General features: G+C 61.8%; 2 protein-coding genes across 11 annotated transcripts in view; one reads left to right on the top strand and one right to left on the bottom strand.

Moving 5' to 3' along the window:
- The window catches only part of PC (pyruvate carboxylase), a 100,309-nt gene that overhangs the window by 80,098 nt on the left and 3,710 nt on the right, over positions 1 to 16,501 (top strand). For all 10 annotated transcript variants that reach the window (XM_012757600.3, XM_012757594.3, XM_012757597.3 and 7 more), the window contains 6 exons: positions 938 to 1,056; positions 3,175 to 3,337; positions 5,480 to 5,662; positions 15,443 to 15,587; positions 15,890 to 15,979; positions 16,066 to 16,287. In XM_012757600.3, the coding sequence (XP_012613054.1) occupies positions 938 to 1,056; positions 3,175 to 3,337; positions 5,480 to 5,662; positions 15,443 to 15,587; positions 15,890 to 15,979; positions 16,066 to 16,287 (922 nt within the window). The remainder of the gene's footprint in view (positions 1 to 937; positions 1,057 to 3,174; positions 3,338 to 5,479; positions 5,663 to 15,442; positions 15,588 to 15,889; positions 15,980 to 16,065; positions 16,288 to 16,501) is intronic.
- On the bottom strand, positions 8,878 to 12,907 carry LRFN4 (leucine rich repeat and fibronectin type III domain containing 4). Its single transcript, XM_012757603.2, has 3 exons — positions 12,130 to 12,907; positions 10,329 to 11,687; positions 8,878 to 9,706 (listed from the first exon to the last, which is right to left on the bottom strand). Exons 2-3 carry the CDS (start codon positions 11,675 to 11,677, stop codon positions 9,148 to 9,150), a joined length of 1,908 nt encoding a protein of 635 aa, XP_012613057.1. The 5' UTR covers positions 11,678 to 11,687; positions 12,130 to 12,907; the 3' UTR covers positions 8,878 to 9,147.

The raw sequence follows: 16,501 nt of genomic DNA, 5'->3' as shown, positions 1-16,501 counted from the left end.
GCACCTGCCATGGCCAGGTGTGTGGCAGGGGTCCTGCCTGCCCTTCTTCCTGTGCCCTCCCTCCTAAGAGCCAGGCCTTCCCAGCAGCCAGGTCCCATGCTGCCCCAAGCCACAGCCCCGCAGCCAGGGCCTGATTCCTTCCAGAGCTGTGCCACCTCTGACCTCCATGCAGCCTGGGCCAGAAGATGTGACAGACACCAGAGGAATCTGTAACCTTCCCCAAGCTGAAGGCCAGGGCCTATGCTCCACAGTGAGGCCTTGGCCAATGAAAATGAGGCATTGATTAAGATCTCATGTAGAGTTGTGATTTGGGTTACCTCATAGGAGTGATTTTACCTTAAGTTTGGTCTTATTTATTGGCTTATACCAGCTCTCATTCCATGACAGATTTGAGGGAAATGATTTAAATCTAGTTTGTGGTTTGGTAGGACCAGAAGTGAAACTGGATTTATGCTTGAAATTTGAGTTAGAGTCATTATCTGTTGGTTCCTCTCAAATGACATCTCTTTGGGCGGTGGCCAGAGGCGATGATGGCGTAGATGAGGAGGGAACTTTCTGCAAGCCCTTCTATGAGCCTGGGAGAGCCTAGTTCTCTGGGTGCGAGCAGACCAGGAGGCCTCAGCTGGCAAGCCCGGAAGGCAGACTCAGAAAAGGGCACCGAGTCTGGGGCAGATGCTGACGTCTTGTCCCAGACAAGCTGGGTGCAGCTACCTGACGCTCCAGCAAGACCCTGGATCCCAGTGGAGTCCTTGGGAGAAGGGTCTGGGCGGGAGCATGGCCCTGGGTCCGAGGCCCGGGCCTCCTGCGGGTGCTTGTCATGGCAGGGCATGCTGCAGGCTGTTCTTTTATGGAACCAACCGGAGGGGAGGATGGGATCCCGTTCCGGGCTCTCCCCTTCCCCCGCCCGCCTGCACCTGCTCATGTGGCCGCCCCGCAGGTGGGCTACGAGAACGCGGGCACTGTGGAGTTCCTGGTGGACAAGAACGGCAAGCACTACTTCATTGAGGTCAACTCCCGCCTGCAGGTGGAGCACACCGTCACCGAGGAGATCACTGAGTGAGTGGGGGGGGTGGTGCTGGGAGGGGCGGTGGCCATGTTTTGTGTAAAATCCACTTCAAGTGGCTTCTGAGAGGGCCAGCGGCCAGAAACCTGCTCACTCTCCACCTTGGTGGGAGCAGCAAGGGATCCAGGTACTTGATGTTTCTAAAAACATCATTACTGCAAAAGTATCACAAGGTTATCATGAAAATTAGTACAAAGGAACAAATAAAAATGATTGGGGGGCTGCGTGCCTCAAGATGCTGACGTGCACCCCCAGCCAGCACCGTGCTCCGTGCACGTGGGACCCTCGCAGCTGCGTGTAAGGAAGGTGCCCATCAGCCTGTTTACCAGATGGGGAAACCAAGGCTCAGAGGGTAAGAGGGTTGCTCAAATCACATGGCTGGGACTGGAACCCAGTTCTCAAGTCCTGCCTCCAGCTGTGCTCACTCTGAATCTTTTGGTATCTTTCTTTCCATCTTTACTTACAGTATTATGTGAATAGTTTGATGCAATTGAGATGTTCTATACAGAATTTTGATTCTACTTTTTAAGTTTAATATTTGCTATTTGTTGAAGGCATTCTCCCAGGCCATTATTGTTTCTAAACACTTCCAGCGGCTGCACACTAGTCCATCATCTGTGCATTTCATAATCTAGGGAGTCCTGTATTATTAGGCAATTAGGTGGTTTCTGGATTTTATGGTTATTAAGGGTGTTGGTTATCATTGTGTGCCTAAACCTTAGACTTCATCTCTGAGGACAAACACCTTACTGAGAGTACCTGAGCAAAGGTTAGCAACATCTCGCCTAACGGCCTTCTGGATACGTTGTGCCACTGTGTTCTCCCACAAGCACTGAGTATGGGCATTTTTTAAAAATCTGCCTAGTTGATAAATGATGATTAAAATGGCTTTCACTGTTTCAAAATACATATTTTGAGCAATTCAAGAGTTTAACCCTGGCTTTGGGCCAGTCCATCTTGTCACAGAACATTCCTGCTTCCAGTTCTTTCCCTAAACCCTGACCCCACCTGAGACTGAGGATGCAGCCAGGGCGGCTGCCCTCGCCTGGCAGGCACACGAAGGCCACCAGACTCCCGACTCTCCCGAGGCGCAGGTCAGAGTCTTTGCTGAGGCTCCAGCCTCACCTCCGGCTCCGTGAGACTTTCCCCGGCACACTGCTGTGAGTCGTTGTCAGCCTCAAACCTGCCGGAGGCTGCTCTGTTGGGAGCAGAAGTCTGTGCTCTGCGGCAAGGGTTTGTCAGACAGCCTGGGGTTCAGGTTCCTCCGGGGCCTGGGCTACGTGGAGCCTGGGCGAGCTACAGCCTGTCTGAACCTCAAGCCCCTCCTCTGGCAGGAACGAGAGTGGCCCTCCGAGCACCACCGCGGAGAGCCCGCATGGGAAGAGATGGCCTCGTCTGTGGCGTGTGGTCACAGTGATAAGCAATGATCGTCCTTGCGGCTGTGAAGTGTCTAGAAGGCAAAACAGAACACAGAGGAACATCTGCCAGTGTAGTTTCCAGGCTGTCCTTACCACAAGCCTCGGTGACAATAAATTTAAAACCTGGAGTTTTTTTGTTTTGTTTTTTTTTTAACAGCTGTCCTACTGGGATCTGTTTCTGTCCTTAGGAGCATGGCAGTCAGGAAGGCTGAGCTTATAAAACCGTGCAGAGGTGGAAAGCCCTGTACTCTAGACGGGTCACCTCTAGCGGGTCTGGGCATGCGCCCGCACCCAGCTGTGCAGGCCCCCGGCAGCGTGGTTCTTGGTGCACCCGGCCATCACGCCTGTCCTCTCAGACTGCCCCACGCATGTCCTGCACAGCACAGCACGTGGGCTCCACGCATGGGTGTCCCGACCCTCCAACCCAGAGATCTGCTAAGGCTTCACATCTAGGCTTCCGGGGAGGAATGGGATGGGGGCAGACAGGAGAATGGAGAGACCGCAGGGCAGCGGGCAGGCCTCGGTGTTTCAGCAGGCCCCGATTCAGCCGCTGTGTGCTCTGTCACTTGGACTGCAGAGCCTTTCCCGGTGTCCTGGCAGGAGCAGGGCAGGGACGACAGAGCCGTGGTCAGGAGCAGCTGTCCCCTGCCTCACACTCTGCTCCCTCCTTCTCCTGTTTTTTGCCACCTGCAGCGTGGACCTGGTCCATGCCCAGATCCACGTGGCCGAGGGCAGGAGCCTGCCTGACCTGGGCCTGCGGCAGGAGAATATCCGCATCAACGGCTGCGCCATCCAGTGCCGGGTCACCACGGAGGATCCCGCACGCAGCTTCCAGCCGGACACTGGCCGCATTGAGGTGGGTGACATTCCAGCAGTCAGACACCGGTCTCAGTCTGTGTGATGATTCTCGAGGGCCAGGCTGCCACTCTGGGGTGCCCAGAACCGCAGTGCCAGGTCTCCGTGGGGAGAGCACTCTTGGGCTGGTCTGAAGCCAACTTAGAGTCATGGGAGATGTGCTGGGGCAAGCAGCTGCTGGCACTCAGGCTGGGAGGAAGCCCCTGGGGAGTCACGGGACAGGGAGCAGACCAGCTTTCTGGAGTAACGTGGGCTTCCCAGAAATGAAGCCCAGCTCTTGACTCTTCCATCTTCCGCCAGGAGCCCAAGTCCTTGTTGCCGCAGGGTGGAGTGGCTGGGCCTGTCCTGCCCTCGGGCTGAGGGAGGAGGGCTGGCAAGGCAGGACCCCAGGGTGGGAGCAGCAGAGGACTGGCCCCGCTGTCCCGGTGGAGGGAGAGCCACCAGGAGTGAGTGAAGAAGTCAGGGAGACAGTGGCGCAGGAAGGAACCCGAGAGGCAGAGTTTAGAGTGGCCGGGGCAGGGGAGAGAGCTGGCATGGGAAGGGCGCCGGAGCAGGGTCAGGGCAGAGTCAGGGCAGGCTCCGGGCACGGTAGGACCTGTGCCTTCTCTGGGAGGCTTCCTCTCAGCACCAGGGCCCAGCCAGGTGGTCCTTGAAAGCTCCCTGTCCCCTTTTCCCAGCTGCAGGCAGGAGGCCTCGGCCTACTCAGGTGCCCGTGCTCCTTGCCTCCTGGGTCCTGTGTGTCGGCAACACCCGCCAGCCTCTGGTGACTGCGTCCCCATCTGCCTGAACCCCTGAGGAGGCGGGACACTGGGGAGCCAGGTTCTGCCCTAGAGTCCAGGGCAGAGGCTCCAGGGTCTGGTGGGGACACCAAGGCAGGGGCAGGGATGGGGTGCTCTGGATTCTGAAAGTCACAGAGCTCGTAGAACAGCAGGGAGCTGGCCGCCCACATCCATTTCTGGAAGGATCAGAGCCTGCAGGTGGGGGCAGCCTGAGGCCGAGCTGCCCGGCGGCCGGCTTCTCTGCTCCCTCCACCCCCACTTCCAAGCCTGGTTCCTCGGGCCTGGTTTACCACGGAGTATTTTTAGCTGACAGTTCCTGCTCACAGCTGAGCGTTCACCCTTAAATATTTTATTAAGTTCCTCTTTATTGAACACAGGCCTCTGCCCCTTAGCAGCAGAAACATGGTACAGTGGGTGTCCCGAGCCCTTCTGGGCTGTCTCCTGACTCCCCGTCTTCCTTATGTGTACCTGGAGGGTCCCCCACCCCTGGGGAGGCTCTCCCTGCGGGAGCTTGCTCTTCCCACAGGGCTGTCATGAGTGCCACCGCGTGTGCAAGTGTTAGTGCCACCCCCCATACCCCAGGCCTGTCTCCCTGCACAGAGCTGCCTTCCCCGCCACCTCCATCCATGTCCGTGGGTCTCCCTGACCCACTCGCATTCCCAGTTTGCGTCTGAGCTGCGACAGGGCAGCTGGGGCCCCCACACCCGGGTGTCTCCCGCATGCAGCACTCTTCTGCCCTCGGTATTCCGTACCTATCCGCTTCCTCCTTCGCCGCCTCCCCCGTCTGCCCACTCCTGCAAGGAGAGGGAAGGACAGGGCGTGGGTGGGTGCCGAGGCCTTCCCCGTCACCCGTATGTTAGAAACAAAACCCCTTGGCCAGCCTGCCCAGTCTGCTGTCCTCACTAAGTGTCCCTGCGCCAGTCTGTGCATTTCATTCTTATCTGGGAGCCCCGAGTCAGCAGGGACTTCTGTCAGTGTCTGGATTGGCAGCATCTGTTTTGCAGTGGACACTGCATCCCTGTGACACAGGAATGAAGGGACACACGAATGAATGGATGCAAGAGGGTTGGTCGGGCAGGCGGAAGGTTGGAGGGTTTTGGCCCCAGGAACAGAGGTGGGGCTGGCCCTGCCGGGCTGGGCTGTGCACACAGCTGCAGGGTTGGCAGGGCTTCTCCCCCCTGCCCCCTCCATGTCATCCCAGGGAGCAGGCTGCCGGGCCTGTGTGGGATGTGGGAAGGGGTTGCACCCCTGGGTTTACCAGTAGAAACAGAGCAAAGCCTGGCGAGTGAGAGTTGGCCTACATGGCTGCCTGGGTCAGGGCCGCAGCCTCCATGCCAGGTCCCGACCTCTCGCCTGTCCCACAGGTGTTCCGGAGCGGAGAGGGCATGGGCATCCGCCTGGACAACGCCTCTGCCTTCCAAGGAGCCGTCATCTCCCCCCACTATGACTCCCTGCTGGTCAAAGTCATCGCCCATGGCAAAGACCACCCCACGGCCGCCACAAAGATGAGCAGAGCTCTCGCCGAGTTCCGTGTCCGAGGCGTGAAGGTGAGAGGCTGCGGCGCCCACCTGCCTTTGCCCCTGGCCCTCGGAGGGTTCGTGGTCGTTCGCATCGCTGCTGAGGGGCTGGCGCGTGGCCCTGCCTCAGCCGGCCCTGCCTGTGGCCTGGTCGAGCAGCGGCTCCTGCCGTCGTAGCTGCTTCGTAGTCGCAGCTGCTTTGACCCTGCGGGCACCAGAGCTGCCCATTGCATGCTCCTCAGCATGCCTGTGGTTGGCCTGGTCCCCAGAGCTATTCTTCAGACACTTTGGTGCATGAGTGAGCCTCCCATCAGGAGTCTTGTTCCGGGGAGCCCCACACTGTGTCCTGCCCCCTTGGGGTCAGAATCATCTGGAGCGTGTGTTCCATACTACCAGCCTCCCTACTGGAAACCCTGGTCCCACAGGTTTGAGTCAAAGCCCCAGAGCCTGTGTTTTGAACAAGTCCCCCAGGTCATTCTTCTTTTTTTTTTTTTTTTTTTTTGAGACAGAGTCCAGGTGCCTGGGCTAGAGTGCTGTGGCATCAGCCTAGCTCACAGCAACCTCAAACTCCTGGGCTCATGCGATCCTCCTGCCTCAGCCTCCCAAGTAGCTGGGACTACAGGCATGCGCCACCATGCCCAGCTAATATTTTCTATATATTTTTAGTTGGCCAATTAATTTCTTTCTATTTTTAGTAGAGACAGGGTCTCGCTCTTGCTCAGGCTGGTCTTGAACTCCTGAGCTCAAATGATCAGCCAGCCTCGGCCTCCCAGAGTGCTGGGATGACAGGCGTGAGCCACTACGCCCAGCCAGGTCATTAATTTCAGGAAAACGGGGCCACCCGCTTGTGCCACCCTGAGCACAAGCCTGTGTCTTGCATGGATGAAGGCACTTTGTGTAGTCAGACCCCCTGCCAGCCCCTGCTGCCTCCTCACCGGGACCTGGTGTGTGACAATGTCAGGTGTTTCAAGGATAGCCAAGGGAGTGGCAAGCAGGGGGTAGGGGCAGTGGCTCCACCCTTGGTGGGTCTGCAGCTCAGCGTACCTTCTCCTGGCTGCGGTGGCCGCCCTGCCTGCCAGGGTCCTACACGCCCACCGCCTCTTTGCTGGGCTCTGTCACTAGCACCTGGAGCTAGAGAGGGATTCACAGCCAGGAAATACCGCCTTGTTCTTTGAAGCCAGCACCTGCCCACACGTTCCGTGGGTGCCACCCTCAGCATGGCAGGGCAAGAAGAGCCGGAGGACAGGGCCCGGCCCTTGGCCACTGGGAGCTCCTCCCCAAGCCTCTCCAGGGTCCCGTGGGACAGGCTGTGCTGGGCGCTGGCTGAGGCCTCGGTGTCCTCCCTGCAGCTTCCTGCAGCCCATGCCTGTGTGGAGGCTTGGCCGGGTGGGGTTGCAGCACGTGGACAGTGCTGTCCCTTAGGACATTCATCTGTCCATGCGGCTCTGTGGCTGGTCCTGGCAATTGCCCCAGTGCAGAGACCTTTTAGAAGAGGCTTCTGGGCCCACCTTGAGAAGGGAGCAGGGGTTTCCCAGACACTGGGGGTCTGCACTCTTCTGTAGGGAGCTGGGGATCCCTGCCTCGCACCCAGGGCAGCAGTATCACGTGCCCCACCCGCGCTTGCCACGGGGGCTGGCTTTCCTGGCAGAGGTGTCCTGGGGCTGCTTCCGTGTTAGGAGGGGCTGTTTGGCCAGTGTATACTATGACCACAATGGGATGACCTGGGCTGTCCCCACCCCTTGCCTGTCCCTGGCCTGGTGGTCTTGGCTGGTCCCTGTGGTTGTGTTCCGGTTCCTCTCCCCACTGTCAGCACTCGGGTCCTACCTGCTCGGCAAGCTAGTCCCTTGGCCCATAGGACCTTGCACCTGTCCCACACCCTGGAGGGCCCACGAGCATCCTCCACCTTGGCTCCTCCCCTACAAGGTGGAGAACGGGACACACTGGCCCATGATCACAGGGCCAGCAGCAGGACAAGTGTTTTGGGTGTCTGGGGGTGCCGTGTCCTCCCCAAGAGTACGGAGACCAGGCTGCTGACTCATGCCGTGCCCCAGCCTTCCGCCAACACCACGCACTGGTCCTGGTGCTCCTGTCCCCAGGCGTCCTGCGCACCCACCCGCTGTGCCCTCTCCACACCCCCTCAGACGGCTTTCGCCCCTGCCCTTCTCCGTCAAGGACGTTGCTCCCATTTCCTTAGACCAGGCTCTGACGCCTGGAGAGCAGGTGTACCCATGTCCACGCGCACCTTAGAACACAGCCTTGGAAACCCCAGCGCGGCCGTGCATCGCGTTCGCTGTGGCTGGGCATAGGCCCAGCGCCTCTGCGTCCCTGGGATGCCAGTGCCCACCTTGTGTTTTCATGTAGGGCCTGCGTGCGTCACACCCTCAGGAGGGCTGAGGGCCATCTGCGCCTGTGGGCACTTGTGTGTCGGTGTGATGCTGCCCAGCCACTGTCCAGGCAGATTGTGCAGGAGGCCACAGCAGCCTGGCCAGGGTCCCCTGGCCTTGGACTGTCAGGTGTCCAGATAGGGCACTAGAGCAGGGGAGTGGCCACATGCACCCCTATCCAGCTGTCTCCTTGCAGGGAGGAGAGCCAGGGCCATCTTTCTAGGAAAGCCCAGGGCACAGTGACAAGGGGAGTCAGTGGAGCAGCTGCAGCCACAGTCTCACTGGGCCTGCAGTACTGGCAGGAACCTTTCAGAGGGTCCCAGGGCAGTGTGATTCCCAGGCCTTTCCAGTCCTTTTAGGATGGAATCTTACAAATCTAGAAGATGCCCTGAGAGATGGTCTACAAGGCTGTCACCAATGGAGCAGTGGGGACTTTTTAGTGAGTTGTGCTCAGAGGAATATTGCCAGCTCAGGTCCCTTTGTCTGCCCAGAAGGGCTGTATCATCTCCCACCTCCTCCTGTTGCTAAGTCCAGTCCTGCTGGCACCCTGCGGACTGTCATATGCCACGTCTGCTAGGAAGATGCTCATGTTGAGTGCCATGTGCCTGGCTTTACAGGTGTAGGACACCATTTCCTGTCCCCACCTGCCAGGAAGGGGCGCGCTGTGCACTTACAGGTTCGAGTGCAGAAGCCTGCAGAGCTCAGGCAACCTGCCCGGGCCTGCAGCCCCTGTAGGGCTGGGCCTGGGCTTACCCAGGTCATAAGATACTGGCCCTGCCTCCGCCACTGCCGTGTTCCTCTGCCACCCATGTCCCATCCTCTCCCCAGGGCATCTAGCCGGAGGAGACCAGAGACTGGCACTGAGGTGTCCCCAACAATTTTATTATAAATAAAAACAAGACTCCCACTTGGTGGCTGCAGCGCCTGCCTCGGTGGCTGTGAGCACCTGTCAGAGGGACCCGTCCCCTTACCCTAGTCTGGAGGCCAGAACCGAGGAGAGGGCTCCCTGTCCTGCCCAGTGCACAGAGGAGCCTGAGGTACCGAGAATAAAAACCGAGGAGGGACCCTCAGGCCGGGCAGTGCCCTGGCCCCTCCGCCCTGTGCCTGTGCCTCAGCGCACGGCGCCGCCCCTCATACCACGCTCTCCTCCAGCCGCTCTGAGCTGCCCCCCACACCCCGGCACCCGGCCCCGAGAAGCCCCCCGTGCACCGAGTGGCTCCGCCGGGCCCAGGCGCCTCCCAGGCGCCTGGCGTAGCCGTAGCACCCAGCATCGCCCAGGTCCAGGGAGCAGCTGCGCTGGGGGCGCGGTGGGGGGCTCCGAGGCGGGTGGGTCTTGGGCGTGGGGCTGGGGCCACCATTGGTCTGGGACTGGACATGGCTGAGCTTGAGGGGGAGGCGGCCATTCCCAGCCCCCCGGCCCCGAACCAGCAAGGCCACAGTGAAGACCAGTAAGGCAGCCACCAGCACACCCCCCACGGCCACAGTCAGGGTCCCGCCCAGCACGTGGGCCTGCAGGGCATGGCACAGGGGTGTGGCCGGCAGCGTGGAGAAGTGGGCACAGCCCAGCAGCCTGGTGGCTGTGAGGTCTGAGGGCCCAGCAGCGGGTGACAGGGCCAGCAGGCAGAGGTCATAGTCAGCGCCAGGGACCAGGTGCTTCAACAGGAAGTGGTGGCTGGAGGCTGGGACAATCCTGCAGGCAGAGGCAGGTGGTCAGAGCCCCAGGCTGGGGTCCAGCCCCACCTCCCAAGGCCAGGACCTTGCAGCCCCAAAGTCTGCCTCCACCCCACGCTCCCAGCTCTGAACGTCCCCTTCTCCCAGACCACACAGGCCTGGCGTGTTCACTCAAGAAGGCAGAGACACAAGCACATGTGTGTGGGACAGGAGACAGTGCCAGGGGACAGATGGGTGTGCACACTGACATGCAGGCCCAAGACAAGCCGAAGAGGATGCTGGGGGCGGGGGGAGCCCTCAGGGAACCGCACCAACCAGCAGAGGCAGAAATAACGTGTGTGCGACCACGTGCTGCAGCACAGACCCCAGCCACCACGCGCGCCCAGAGAGCCTGCACAGTGCGGCCTGAGACCCTCCCAGGCAGCCTGCTGCCATGTGAGCCCTGCAGCCCTGACTGCCCAGACAGCCATGCCGTGCCAGGCCAGGCCAGGCCACTGCTCCTCCGAGACAGCAGCGGCGTGGGGAGGGGGTGGTAAGAGCATGCCAAGGGAGGGGGAGCCAGGGGCAAACCTTGGAGAGGGCCGTGGGGGGGTGGCTGAGGGCAGACCGGAGTGAGGGGTGAGCAAAGCGTGCATCCTCACCGGTAGATGAGGGTCTCATCCTCGCTGCTGTTGTACTGGATCTGGAACATCCACACAGGGTCAGCTGGCCGCCCCGGCCCCCAGCTCACCAGCCCTGAGGTGGCAGTCACCTCTGTCACCTGCACTGCTGGCTCAGACTCCAGAGTCCCCTCGCCCTCAGCAGCAGTGCGAGCCGAGGCAGCAATGTCCGAGGGCCCGGGGTGGCCCCCCTCAGCACTGGTGTTCCCGCCGTGGGGCAAGGCCAGCACCCGCAGCTCTACTCGGGCTGTGGCCTCTCCAGCGGGGTTGGTGGCAATGCAGGTATAGCCCCCTGCGTCCCCGGCACCTGTCACCCCAATCTCCAGGGTCCCATTGGGGAAAGCCCGGGCTCGGGAGGAGTTGCCAACCAGCCGGTCATCAGGGCCAACCCAGTGCATAGTGGGCGCAGGGTCACCAAGGGCCCGGCACCGCAGTGTGGCCCGCTGGCCCTCCAGCACCCAGAGGCGCTGCGTGTGGCGGGCGATGAGGGGCGGCTCGCAGGAGAACTCGCCCTCGGGCACCGCCCAGAAGTAGCGGCCGGCCAGGCTGGGCGGGGAGGCACAGGTCTCCAGGTCGTCGGGCCGGGCCAGCCGCCGCAGCCACAGCAGCTCGCAGTTGCAGTGCAGCGGGTTCCCGCTGAAGCTCAGCACCAGGGGGGCGGGCGAGGCCTCCGCGTCGCGCCCCCGGGAGAAGAGCGGGTCGGGGGCCAGCGTGGCCAGGCGGTTGGAGGTGAGGTCCAGGCGGGAGAGCTGCCCAAGCTGGGCGAAGGCGCCCGGGGGCAGCGCGTCAATGAGGTTGTGGTCCAGGTTGAGGGTGTGCAGCGCAGGCATGGCGCCGATGCCCGCCCAGGGCACCTGGCGGAGGTTGTTGTAGGACAGGTCCAGGTCCTCCAGGCTGTCCAGGAAGTCATCAAAAGCCCCTGGCGCGATGCGGCCCAGCTGGTTGCCACTGAGGATGAGGTGCTGCAGGTTGACAGGGCCCCGCAGGCTGCCCGTGCCCAGCTCCACCAGCCTGTTGCCATCCAAGTGCAGGGAGCGCAGGCTCTCCAGGTCCCCAAAGGCACGGGCCCCAATGCGGGTGATGGCATTACGAGACAGCGTCAGGTCCACCAGCCCTGTCATGTTGCGGAAGTCAGGTGGCCCCAGGGCCTGGATGAAGTTGTCAGCCAGCCGCAGCTCCACCGTGCGCCGGTCCACGTTGGGCGGCACAAACAGCAGGCCTCGGTGGGCACAAAGGGTGCTGAGTGACTCGGACAGGTTCTGGCAGACGCAGGGCAGGGGACATGCAGCCGCTCCACTGGCCAGCAACAGCAGCAGGAGCGGTGGGGCCATGGTGAGCACCCTGTAGGGAAGGGCCACAGCCCAGGCACAGGTGGGGCTGGTGCAGGTGCCCACTCGTGCCCAGGGCACTGTCCCAGGAGCCAGCTTCCGAGAGCCTGGCCTGGGGAGGGACTGGGTCAGAAGTCCAAGGGGTCCTCCAGGGATTGGGGAAGACTGGGGCCTTTAGGGCCAGGCCCCCCAGAGTAAAGGTCACATTTCCCAAGCAGTTAGGGGGAGTCCAGGCGCTGGGGACAAGGTAAGGCATAAGGCAGGAAGCGGAGGTGGGCCGAGCGCAGGGAGGGTCCCGGAACTTCCTTTCTCTGGCGTCCCCTGAAATCGCCACCCGCCTCCCCCCTCCGCGCCATCTCCTCCCCCATGGGGAAGGTGTCCCCCCAACCCCCTTGCGTGGCCCGTCGCCCCTCCCCAGCGAGTCCCGAGCTGCAACCCCCCCGCAGCCCCCTCACCTGGCGTCTGTCGCTCAGGGGGCGCGGGCCGGCCTCCCCGCGGGCCGGGCCGGCCCCCGCCGACTCCAGGCCGTTCTCCCGCGGGGGCGAGGCCCGGGGATGACCGGCTGCCTGCCGCCCTCCCTCCGGCCCATGGCGCTTGGGCCCACGGCCCCGGCTCGCTCGGTTCCCAGCACCTTTTCCCGGCACGGTTCGCGGTGGCGGCGGCGGCGACAGGCGAGCGGGTGCGCGCCTTGGCGCGCGCGTCGCTGACACGCACGTGGAGGACGGACGGGGAGGGGCACGCGGAGATCCACCCGGACCCGGGCGGCCTCCTGAGGTCACGGGGACACGCGACCACTGCAGCGCCCACGGGTGGCGCCCAGTCACGCCCGAGGCCCGGGCCGGCGCGGGCCCGCCGCGCTGCCCCCCGGCGCTGCCGCAGCGCACTCACCCCGGCACAGGCGCGCGCGCCCCCGGCCGCCCTGGCGCCCCGGCATCCTGCACCGCTCGGGCGCCGCCGCCGCCGCGGCGCGAACCTCACTCTGCAGACAGCCAGACAAAGCGCCTGCTCGCGGGCCCTTCACCATCTCCCAGAGACTGGAGTCTTTGTCACATGTCGCTGGGCACCCTCCCCAACACACCCACACACGCTCACACACCCACACGTCCCTGCACCCACCGGCAGGGCCGGGCGCAAACCCGCACTGTTACTGGGACCCTCGCGTTCACAGACACACGCTGAAGGTCATAACCGTTCTGCATCACCGAGTCACGTGGAGGGTCCCCAACTGGCATGGGGCTCGGGTGGGGGGGGGGCCGGGGCGGTGCCCCGGGCAGGGCTGCTGCGGGGTGGGGCTGACAGGGCTCGGCCTCTGGGCAGGCGCCCCGCCCCCGCCGCCCCGCCCTGTCCCAGTCCCTCCTTCCTTCCCTCCCTCCCCGGCTTCCCCGCCCGCCCGCCCGCCCGGCGCGGCGCTCGGAGCCTGCGGGCCTCCGCCTCGGTGTGTGTGGCGCGCAAGCCCCGTGTTCTCGCGCTCCTGCAGCCCTTCCCTCCGCCTCTGCCCCCGTGGGCCAGCTCCCTGGGACAGCGGCCCAGGACGAGCTCCCCGAGAAAGGGCTCCTGGTGTGAGGTGGGGGTGGTGCCCGCTTCCCGTCTCAGAGAGCCTGGGCTTGGGGGGTTGAGACCCTAGTCCCGCCACCACTAGGAGTCTGCCCAGCTGGAAAACAGAAGTCGCCACCTTCCCTGTGTCTCATCCTCAGGCTACCTAAACCCCATCCTTCCTGGTTCTTCTCCCTCCAGACCCGATCCCGGGGGGTCAGATGGCCGGAACCCAGGGGAACCAGAGACTGGAATTCTAATCCTGCCTGGCAAGTTACTTAACCGCAGCCATGTAGGCCAGGGGATTAATTGCGTGGACTCATGTGCTTGGTAGGGAGAAAGGCTTAACTCCTGGCAGCTGGAAGCCTTTCTTACTCTTGCCACTCCCTGGGCCTCAGCTGTTCCGTCTGTAAAATGAAAGGGATTGGATCCTGGTCCGGGTCAGCACTGATGTGCGATGGCATCAGATATTCTTTGTTCCTCTTCTCCCCATCAAAAATGTTTCCACACACTCTAAACATAGTTGTTTATCCTTGCGACTGTTATGTGCCACCTTGTGCTGGGAGTTGAGGTAAGTCAGGAGCCAGATGGGCCTGGTTCCTGACCCCATGGAGCTTCGGGTACAGAGGGGACAATGGGTGCCAGCAGTTACTGAGGCAGGGCCTACAAAAGGGAAGTGCTGGCTGGGACAGGGAGGCCTCTGGGGATTTTTCGTGCCCTCATGTGGCTTTAGGCTCTTTCGATGGTTGTTAACTGTCTCCCTTCTCAAATGCCATGCCCTGGCCCAGTTGAAATGTCCCCGTCTCTTTAGGAGGGACAGGGCCTAGGCTCAGAAGCAGACCTGCCACACTAGACAGGCACAGGGCATTCTTGGCTGAGCCCCACTCTGCAGTGACCGCCTGTAGGATGCTGGTGAGGGAGGCACCTCTCTTGTCCAGGTGATAGGAATCCTAAGGGGACAAGGTATACACTCGAAGAGGTCCATGTTGCACCTTGAGTCCCTAATGAAGGTGCCAGCAGAACTTGTAAAACATGGAGATGCTTTCTCTGAAGCAGAAGCCAGGGATGTAGCCACACAGCCACGTGCCGTGCTCACACGGATCCCAGCCATGTGGCCTCACAGTCATGTGGCATCTCTTGCGGTGCTGCCTCCCAGGTCCCCGTGTAGCTTCTAGGTTATACTCGCCCTGCCCCAGCCTCATGTTGTGACCCAGCCATTTAATTAGCAGAACTGAGGGCCCCTGTGCACAAAGCCCACAGATGCAAGTGCCTCGGACACCCTGTCCCCAGAGCGCTCCCAGGCAAGTGAGGAACACAGACAAGCACTGGATGATGGGGCTGGGGGGTGGTTCCAGCAGCTGATTCCATGGGGATGTACTAGAAAAGAGGAGGGGACAAAGGCCTTGGAGTTTAGACATCCAGGAAGCATTTCCGAGGAGGGCGAGAGCACATGGCGAATCTGGTGTGGCCGGATGCGGCTATGATGAGGAAGGCCGGCGGAAGGTGTGGCCTGGAGATGGAGGAGAGGTCATAGGGTCTAGAAGTGGCCATAGGACCGTCCAGCTTGACCAGTGACACGGGAGGAGTGGATGGTGCTAGTGCTGGGTGTAGGTTTTGGTAACTGAGTAGCTGGTGAGGCATCCGCTTAGGCTGAGGGGGACAGGAGCAGCAGGTGGGAGGCTGGTTTGGGACTTGCTGAGCTTTTCCATTCTACCTTTGGGTTTTGGCTCTGGGAATGGAAGCCGTCACTGGAGCTGCAGGCCCAGGATAGGCCACCCAGCGTGGTGTGTGAGGAAGCCCAGGGCAAGAGCGTCAGCCTGGGAGCGTGCCCGCTGGACTTAGCCAGTGTCAGGGCGTGGGCTTGGGGGAGGTAGGGGCCTCTTTCAAAAAGTGTGGCCGGGACAGCGAGAGGGTGGCTGCTCTAGGCTGTGCTGCTGCAGGAAAGGCTTGGCCGTGTTCTAAGCTGTAGGGAGGGGAGGAGGTGTGTGTTTCCAGAGCGCTGGGAAGGTGGGAGGGGGTGGCATCCAGCACGTACTTTGGGGTGGGCAGGGGTGGAGGGAGCAGGCTCAGCCCCTGACAGCTTATGGGACTCTGCCAGATGAGGGGAGGGTTGAAAGTTGAAGGCCGAAAGATGGGGAAACGCCCCTTCACACAGGGTGGCAACTTCAGCTTCTTCCCTTCTCCCTTTCCTGTCCATGCTGCATGGTGACCCCCCCGCCTGCCTCTGTCCTGCAGACCAACATCCCGTTCCTGCAGAATGTGCTCAACAACCAGCAGTTCCTGGCAGGCACCGTGGACACCCAGTTCATAGACGAGAACCCAGAGCTGTTCCAGCTGCGGCCCGCGCAGAACCGGGCCCAGAAGCTGCTACACTATCTCGGTCTGGCCCGAGACTGCCCTCTGCCCCCCAGACACCTCACCCCTGCCCCTTATCCCAGCCTTTCTGATGCACCCTCCTAGTCCACCCACGCTCCTTGCTCATGATCTGACTCCCCTTTTCCATCCATGTGGCCCCCAATAAGTCCCCACTGCCTGGACCCAGGAGGGCCTGGCTTTAATGAGGACAGGGGCCACTTGGAGGACTGGTGGCTTGCCCCAACCCCGAGCCCACCTGCTCTCACTGCTGCTCTCAACCCAGACTCTTCCCCACCTGCCCTGACCCACCGCCCCTTCTCTCCCTAGGACACGTCATGGTGAATGGTCCAACCACCCCAATCCCCATCAAGACCAGCCCCAGCCCTGTGGACCCCATTATCCCTGCAGTGCCCATTGGTAGGTGAGATCCATTCTGCCAACTCATGGGAGAGACAGGAGGTTGCCACCTGCGGGATGGGTGCCAATGCCCCTGTCTGCCCCAGGCCCGCCCCCGGCCGGTTTCAGAGACATTCTGCTGCGGGAGGGGCCCGAAGGCTTTGCTCGAGCCGTGCGGAACCACCAGGGCCTGCTGCTGATGGACACGACCTTCAGGGATGCCCACCAGTCACTGCTGGCCACTCGCGTGCGCACCCATGACCTCAAGAAGATTGCGCCCTACGTCTCCCACAACTTCAGCATGCTCTTCAGCATGGAAAACTGGGGAGGTAGTTGGAGGGCTGGAATGTTGGCTAGTGTCTGGCAGGAACTATGTGCCCACTGTGTGGCTAGCCCCAAAGGCCCAGGCCACTGGGGACAAGCTAACGATGTTAACATTGAGAAAACCAAAGTGTGAGAACTGAAGAAAGCACAGTGTTTATTTGTTCAGTGGACACAGCTGGTGCCCACTCTGGGCAGGCCAGGTGCTGGGCTCACGTGAGG

The sequence above is a fragment of the Microcebus murinus genome, chromosome 4 (genome assembly GCF_040939455.1).
Source record: "Microcebus murinus isolate Inina chromosome 4, M.murinus_Inina_mat1.0, whole genome shotgun sequence".
NCBI lineage: Eukaryota > Metazoa > Chordata > Mammalia > Primates > Cheirogaleidae > Microcebus > Microcebus murinus.
Note: the sequence above shows the minus strand (reverse complement) of the source record. Positions and strands in the feature narration are given on the sequence as shown.

Excerpts from the sequence above, each read along its gene's own strand:
- LRFN4 (XM_012757603.2), bottom strand. The coding sequence starts at position 11,677 with ATGGCCCCACCGCTCCTGCTGCTGTTGCTGGCCAGTGGAGCGGCTGCA. Across the intron at positions 9,707-10,328 it reads GATGAGACCCTCATCTACCG|GATTGTCCCAGCCTCCAGCC; the intron begins GTGAGGATGCAC and ends CTCTGCCTGCAG.